The sequence below is a fragment of the Etheostoma cragini genome, chromosome 2 (assembly GCF_013103735.1).
Source record: "Etheostoma cragini isolate CJK2018 chromosome 2, CSU_Ecrag_1.0, whole genome shotgun sequence".
Classification (NCBI taxonomy): domain Eukaryota; kingdom Metazoa; phylum Chordata; class Actinopteri; order Perciformes; family Percidae; genus Etheostoma; species Etheostoma cragini.
In genome coordinates, this window is record NC_048408.1 from 26,049,874 (window position 1) to 26,058,046 (window position 8,173).

The 8,173-nt window shown below is 42.3% G+C and overlaps 1 protein-coding gene across 4 annotated transcripts in view; it reads right to left on the reverse strand.

Annotated features, from left to right (window-relative positions):
- Positions 1-7,901, reverse strand: part of LOC117936579 (calmodulin-regulated spectrin-associated protein 3-like) — a 19,544-nt gene extending 11,643 nt beyond the window's left edge. For 2 of the 4 annotated variants that reach the window (XM_034859800.1, XM_034859774.1), the window contains exons 1-6: positions 7,675-7,901; positions 2,636-2,913; positions 1,774-1,914; positions 920-1,006; positions 697-732; positions 164-211 (exon numbers count right to left, since the gene is read on the reverse strand). In XM_034859800.1, the coding sequence (XP_034715691.1) occupies positions 164-211; positions 697-732; positions 920-1,006; positions 1,774-1,914; positions 2,636-2,913; positions 7,675-7,810 (726 nt within the window). In that variant the 5' untranslated portion in view covers positions 7,811-7,901. The remainder of the gene's footprint in view (positions 1-163; positions 212-696; positions 733-919; positions 1,007-1,773; positions 1,915-2,635; positions 2,914-7,674) is intronic. The other 2 variants (XM_034859781.1, XM_034859790.1) reach the window with 2 other exon arrangements.
- Between the last annotated feature and the right edge of the window lie 272 nt (positions 7,902-8,173).

The following is an 8,173-nucleotide window of genomic DNA, read 5'->3' on the forward strand; positions in this document are numbered from 1 at the left end:
CCCCCCCCCCCCAACCCCCCATTAGACCCACCCCTGTCAGTCAGTCATTGGTCAACAGCGTTGGACAAGTGCGGCAATTGGTCAGTCCGTCACTCATGTGGCGTGCGTTGCTACGGGAGATGTGGATCATGAGGGTGAGAAAGAGTGAGGTGTTATACGTTACCACTGGCGGCTTATTCCCCGACTCCTTCAAACAAAAAGCGATAGCATGCTGGATGGGGGGATGGCAGAGAGAGGGAAACAAGCATAAATGACATGGGGCCGCTCATCGTATGAACCGCCTCACCACATCCTGGTACTGCTCAGGGAGAAAAGAGCGACAGAAGGAGGAGAAAGGGGACAAACAAAGGGGGGCGCATAGGTGCTTCAATAACCAGCAAGGGAGTAATGCCACCTCCCTCCCTCCTCTCCAACATCCCCCCCGCTCTGATATCTGGGCAGTTTAAGATGAAAACTGATGATTAACATAAACACGCCAGTGTCCGTAACATCCTCAATTAATAATAATAAGCAGTTACAGGTGTAATTAGTCAGTTTAAAAGGTCTGCAGCTATGTAAATGACATTATACACTAAGGCACTTTTGTAAGGGGACAAATAAGAGATATTTGAGACATTTCCAGCAGGCACCATAACGTCAGCCACAGCAGATGGACGGACTCATAGAGGAAGATAGACGGGAGAAGAGTAGACTTACGGGGACTAGCTTCCAGTACCAACGGTTGGATTGACACTGCCAGAGAGCAAGGCATGACAGAGACAAAACCAGGGGGGAGAGAACAGAGAAGCAGAGCAACGTTGATGTTAGAAGCTTCAGCAACACAGCTGGTGTGAGAGACAGCTGCTTCACAGCAAAACATCATGCATGTGTGTGTGTGTGTGTGTGTGTGTGTGTGTGTGTGTGTGTGTGTGTTTTCTACCGAGTCTTGAGCAGTCTGCAGGTCTGTGCATGTCTGCGACTTGGTAGGCTCGTCTTCTTCTGTGATTTCTCTCAACTTCTGGTTCAGCTGTAGGAAGTTAAAAGGATAAGTTCACCACGTTTTATCCCAAACTTTATTAAGATGTCCACGAAAGACAACAAGCAAACTATTTAAGGCACACGGCTTTGTTAACGTACATAACAAATTAAGAAGACTTTACTGAGATTACATAATACGTGAAAACCAATGTGTATCGTCATCTTCAGAGTCAGAATCACACACAGGCAAGTGAATCCTAAAAAATCCCAAACATAACTATTTATGCTTTTATATATATATATATATACACACTGTGGAGCAATATTGCAAGTAAAGAGCCACCATGTAAGGAAAATATAAATACAAAATATATAATAATTATATTATATGGCTTACCCCGTTGTTTTATTGTTGAAATGTTGTTCATCACTAATAATCATGCATATAAACCAATATACATTTAGTGAAATTCACTATACCTCTGCATTTCTTGAATAGGCTTATTTCACAGTCCAATAAAGACATAAGGTTTAGGTCTTTAAACTATGAAAGAAATGGACACCTGTACATGTACATGTATGGGAAGAAGAGATTTATACTGGTTTTTGAAAGCCCAAACAATCCAAGTGAGTAGCTAAAGCAGAGTGGTTCTCCAGGCTGAAGCTGCCAGTGAATTTCGATGATCTTGTAATATTAAATTATGGTAAACCAGATTTGAAAATAGGTCTCAAGTGGAAAAACAATTAACCTCTCCTCAACTAACTATATAAATATATAATGGATGGCAGCGTTTGAAAGGGATTTAGCGGTCTCACCCTGTTGACCCAGAAGAGCAGAGCGTTCTCCCATGGAGCCCCGACACCCATCTGCTCCGCCTCCACCGCCATCTTCACCCTGCCCACCGCCTCTTTAGCAACCAGCGTCATCAGAGAGTCGATCAGGGCGAGGTGGGCGTTCTGCATCAATCACAAGATAAGCGTAAAATCAGAAGAGGTGAAAATTCACTTTCACTGACTCTGCAGGTCCTTAAGCAATATTTTTGAAGCCTTTCCACATATTTCAATAGTAATCTTCTATATTTTGTGACACTAGTATTATCTTCTTTGCATGTGAACATTTTTCATTCCACACAAGGTAAGATTTCTAAATATCACTTTATTTCATTCCCTCTTTCGGTCTGTCTCTCCTTCTTGCCTACTTTTCTTCTACCCTTTCTCCTTCTCTTCATCCCTCTGCTCTTTCTTCTTTTCATTCTTATGTCCTTTCTCCATCCCTTTGTTCTTCTTTCTCCTTCTCTTTATCACTTTGTTCTTATTTCTTCTTCTCTTCCTCCCTCTGTTCTTCCTCCTTCCTTTGTTCTCTACTTAACCTCCATCCGTTCTTGTCCTTACTGCTACTTATGTACTTCAACCAATAGAAATGCATTAAAAGAGAGAAACATTTCATCCAACAGACTTTTCTTCACTTTGGAAAATGCTAATTAATTAATTAAATCCTGAAAAGTTACTTTTCTACTTAGTATATAGCAGTTTCTACCGTAGTATTTACTTTTCATGAATGCCTAAATAACAGGCACATACTGTAACCAGTGGAAATCAAACAGGGCAAAATAAACATTAAAACTAATTACCACACTCATAAACAGTTACACACAAACACATCGCGCCAAACACCCACCGTCTTGATGGGGACAAAGCTGAGGTCCTCCTCGGTGATGTCTGCATCCTGGACCTTTGGACTGTAACCTTTCTTAATGAGAAACTGCAGCAGGGCAGAGTTGTTGGCCGGGGACCCCTGCGCTGCTGGCAAAGAAACCCCTTGCGCCTGTGCCAGCAGGGCCTGGGCTCTGCAGTAGATCTCCGGGGAGAGAAGCAGCTTGGAGACGGATGGCTTGAGGTGTTCTTGTTCATACTGGTCTTTGTAAAATGGCTCTCGCAACTCCACAGGAACATTTTCTGGAAAAAAAGAGAAGAGTGTTGTTAAGCTTTTTAGTCACACTAGCATCATGGCTCTAGGGGTGGTAATGGTCTGTCAGTTGGTCCACCAGTTTGGTCCATAATTATCTAAATCTCTGATGATTGTACAAACATAATGGTCCAGAAAGGATCATTCCTTCTGACTTGTCCCCCTAGCACCACCAGCATGTTGACATGTTGTCACTATAGTGAAACTATGACAACTGTTGGATAAATAGCTATAACAGAGGCCTTCCCAGGGGCTACGGGTGAAAATAGCTACAACATGGTGCAATGCATCACTCCGTGTTCTTATACAACGTCAATGTTTGGTTGTGCATTGTCCCTTTTTGAATCGAATTACATGACTTTACAGATATGCACAGTGCCCAGAGGATAAATCTTAATAACCTTTGTGATCCTCATCTTCTTTCACCATTTGTAAGTCAACGTTTTTTAGAGAAATATTTCAACATCTTTATGGACTTAAACAAAGATTGGTACAGGCATTCATGGGTCCAGGAGGATTCATCTTAATGACTTCTGATCCTCTGACTTTTTATTTGCAGCTCAAGGATCAGGTCAAAAATTCAACTTGTCCAACGCTTTGTTTTATAATACCTGCAAAACTAATGCCATTATCACCTGCTACAGCTGTACTGACTTTAGTGTTAGTTACTAAATGTTAGCATGTTAAGATGCTGAACTAAGATGGTGAAGGTAACAGAAAGCATTATACTTGCTAAACATCAGCGTGTTAGCATCATGGATGCGGTTATTATGCTGAAGTTAGCATTTTGCTCAACGCACCTCTGTGCAACCTCAGAGAGCTTCTAAAAGGAAAGAAACAACCTTACTTTTAAATGCCAAAGAGCACAGAACTAATATTTTAGTGGATTGCGGAAGCTAAAAAGTTATATACAAGCGGAGATCATTTTTAAGAAAAAGGACGTGCTCATTCATCTATTATAGGAGATTCTCGAAACGGCATGTGAGGGAAAGTTTAGGGTGCAGATGAGATATTGCTTGCAGATACAAGAGATGTGTCAGCTTGCCTGCATTGTTCTATTGTAATGCAGAGAATTGCTTTGTCGACGCATTGTCCCATGTGGAAAAGCTTGTAAACTCAACGCAGGCTCCTGCCCAGCAAATGTAGCTCCACGATCTCTTATCTGTTCTGGAAGAGAAAACTAAATAACCACTGGAGAAAAGTGAAGACGTTTTCCCACTCTGGAGATTAGGTGACAGTCAGTGAAAGCGTCTGACTCCAGGGAGCCTGCAGGGGAAGATAATGTCATCATCTGCATGTACAGCTCGGCTAGGTTCCCCAGACAAGTGTGTGTGTGCGCATGCCGAGTAATTATGGTGTACATAGTAAGAAGCTCGGACCATTATGAAAGGGTGGTTTCATAGACACATACACACTGTGGACACTAAAACACACACTTCCCTGGATGACCCACATTCCCGGTCTGGAAGGATGTCCAAGGAGTCTGGATAATCCTGAAGATTTGAGTGGACTTTGTTAAAGAAATATCAGAGTCCACATCTCTTTCATTTACTTCTACAGTCAATCCTCATTCCATTGAAGCAACAGTCCTTACACATCGAAGTATGATTCATTATGAAGGCTACAACTGCTCTACTTTCTCTCTCAAGCTACTGTTGCGAGGCTCTCTTGTGTATATGTAACTCCTTCTTCCCATCCATAAGAAAAGAGAAATGACTGAGGAGCCGCAATTAATTTGAATAGGAGCCTCTATCTTTGTCACTCCACTGCAGTGTGACACACACTGTTTGGGGTTGAACCCTCCGCCTTTCACACTCTGCAGCACTGGGAAAAAATAGGACTGCAGTCTCCATGGGAATGGTGGAAATGGAAAGTGGCCAATCTGTCCCGATCACAGCAGAGGCGATGAGACTGGACTGCAGAGTAGGAACCAGCTAACCCATTTAACATTATACTAATGCAATCAGGGACAAACACAGAAAGTGGCCTGTGCAGTGCAGCTAAATCAGACCGTGAACAGTGTAACATTGTATAGATTATATGATCAGTTAGAAATCCCCAAATAACGCTATGACCTGTTTCAAGTCATGTTTCCACGATGTTCTCACACAACTACAGACCCATCTTTGGTGATGCCAGTTGTTTTCTACATTCTACATGGATTCATGGTTGTATCTTTGATATTGAATCCGGACACTGTTAGAAATGCCCATTTAGTATTTTAGAGCCCGATTTGTCTTCAAATTCCTTGTTTTATCAGACCATCAGCCACAAGTTCCAGGAAATAAAGTTTACATTTTTTGTTCTGGTATATTTATTGTGGTTATTTTGGTCAGTTCTACATTATCCTTGTCATACTATCTGTTGTGTAATCCATAGTTCTCTAAAAATGTTAGTATTTCTGTTATGTTTCATCTTATTTTATATCTTTGCTTCTACAGTATCTGGACCTCCCCAGAAACTCTGTGAGGTAATTTCCTGGTTAAAATAATAAAATAAAACTTTATCACAAGGGAAATTGATGTGCAGCTATTGCAATACAAAGTGCGAAGAGTGCAGATATAAAAGTCTAGGACAACAATAACAATAAGGTGCAAATCCAAAGTATGGCCGATACAATATGTATATACAATGCCGTTAAAAAGAGGCAAAGCAGCGGGTGTGGGAGAAGTTTGGAGAAGACCACCCAAGTCAAAGCTGTGTCCGGGTTCTCGGCAGTAAGTCGGACTTGTTTCAGGTGAGGGTGGGCCTCTGCCAGGGCTGCGCTTTGTCACCAATACTGTTTGTTGTATTTATTGTATTGTATTTATTTATATTTATGTGGTTTGGGCATCTTGTAAATATGCCTCCTGGGCGTCTCCCTAGGGAGGTGTTCCAGGCACGTCCAGCTGGGAGGAGGCCCCGAGGAAGACCCAGGACTAGGTGGAGGGATTATATCTCCAACCTGGCCTGGGAACGCCTCGGGATCCCCCATTCGGAGCTGGTTTATGTGGCTCGGGAAAGGGAAGTTTAATGGATCAGTGGAGGTTTAAAAAAAAAAAAAAAAGATATAGTCAAGGCAGGTCATTGAGTTTTATACTTCACTTAACTGGCTAAATTATTATTATTGTTACCATAAAAAGACACAAGCTTCATTAATTGTCACCTTGTTGATGCATGACTTGTTGTTGACATGACATGACATGTTTTTATTGTTATTATGGGCAATTTTTAAGGGCCTTTATTTAAATTTTAGGAGGCACACAGTGGGCATTTTCCAGTTGACAGACAACAATGAAGCCTCCCCTGCTGAGAGGTTTTCAGCTCATCGCATCTCCTGTCACACGGACACAAATTTAACGTGAAGTAATATCTAATACTAGCAAAAAACTGGAATATTACACAAAGAGAAACCACCACTTATCTACTGCAGTATTAGATTGCAGTATAAACCCCAGTGGGACATCAGTGTGTTAGTACAGGGCTGATCTTTCACTGGAACATGTCATTCATACAGAAACTGCTGTGAAATAACAGAAACATAAGCACTGAAACAATGAGCTGCTTGCATTTTAATAAACGCTTCACCATTTAGCTCAATTATCAAACAAAATTGCTAATTAGTCCCTGTTTCGGCATCTCAAATGTGAAGGTTTTCTGATTTTCTCTGTTTTATTTCATTTATTTTCAATATATTAAGGTTTTGGAGTGTTAGTCGACTTCAGTTGTTTACTAGGCTATTCATTTATGTAAGTGTATTTATTTACTTTATTTTTTACAAGTTACAGCATCATCTCCTGACAGCTATAGTGAAAATAATCATTAGCTGCTGCCCTAAAAAAGAGCAACCTACAGTAGGATGTCATTCAACATAAAACAAAACTTTCACATTATCCTGCAAGACTTAAGGGTGTTATTTCACACACTGGACAGCATTATACAGAGTGTTACCTTAGTGTCGCTTACTATGATGTTTGGCAACTCAAAACATACATTACAATGCTGACAGGTACAAATCAGCTTGTCCGCTGCTAGCATATTTCTCAAAATATATTTATATAACCAACAACTTCTCTGTACAGCAGTTCTCCCCAAAGATAGTCCATTGTCTTATAAGACACTTCATTGTCTTATAAGACCCACTATGTCACCTTTATTATAATGCCACGCGCTATAGCACAGCGTGCGTGAGTAACAGTGACACAGATATTATGCGGTCTGACCCAGTTACAGCCAGCCCACACACATATATATACATCTTTGGTAGGCGTGTAGGTTGTATAATTGTATAGGTTTTGTTCTGCAGGTTGTATTTAGGCTGTGTAACCCCTCCACAGGCCTGACGGAGCCTGACAAAAGGCTTTGTTGCACTGCAGCGATGACAGCCTCCAGTACATCCATGCATTACGCACCACTGAGGAGATCCATCCTGACACTCCTCATATTCATGTCCATAATTGGATGAAAATCATTCAGTAGAAAATGAAGGTAACATGCAGTGTTTAGGCTGCACAGTCTAGGAGACACGCACAGGTTAACTATAAGCATCAGTGCAGCAGTTGGTAAGGATGGCTGGATGGATGCTGCTGGAAACATGGATGCTGGAGGCTCACTTGAAATAAAAACACTAACTCAGTCTGACTCCGAGCTCGACTAGTCGTTTTTGTATAGATATATAGATATATAGGTGCTAGCTGGATCAATTACTGAGCGCCCCACCCAAGGAGCGCCCCAGTGATGAGAACAGCGGCGGGGGTCAGACTGGAGCCTACCTGCAGAGCCGTACGATTTAGAGAGCAGCCAGCGGACGTTGGCGCAGATCTTGGCCCGGTTGAAGTCGTATTGGTCCAGCGGTTTGATCTCCGGCACCGAGAAGGTCTTCTTCATCGCCCTGGGAGAGTCCACCATGGCCGCGCTGCGCCGCACGGAGGAGACACGGAGCGGAGGCAGCAGGAGCAGCACACACCGGGGTGATGGGAGGGAGGGAGGGACGAGGACGCTGTGACGCAGACACGCACTGAAACAAGAATGACAACAAGACGTCAAACAGACAGGGTGAGAAAAAGATATGGGGGCCTGAATAAAACTAATCAAATATGCCTTTATGGAGAATAAAAATGACTCCCATTAGAATAGCGTACCGGCTCCAAGCCCCCGTAAACGTCACATCTCTTCCAATGGGGATGGGACAGCAAAGGGTTAATAGGCTATTTTCGACTCACGCAAGGTAAGCAGCAGCAGGAGTCCCCGGCCAGATGTTCTGCTGAATAA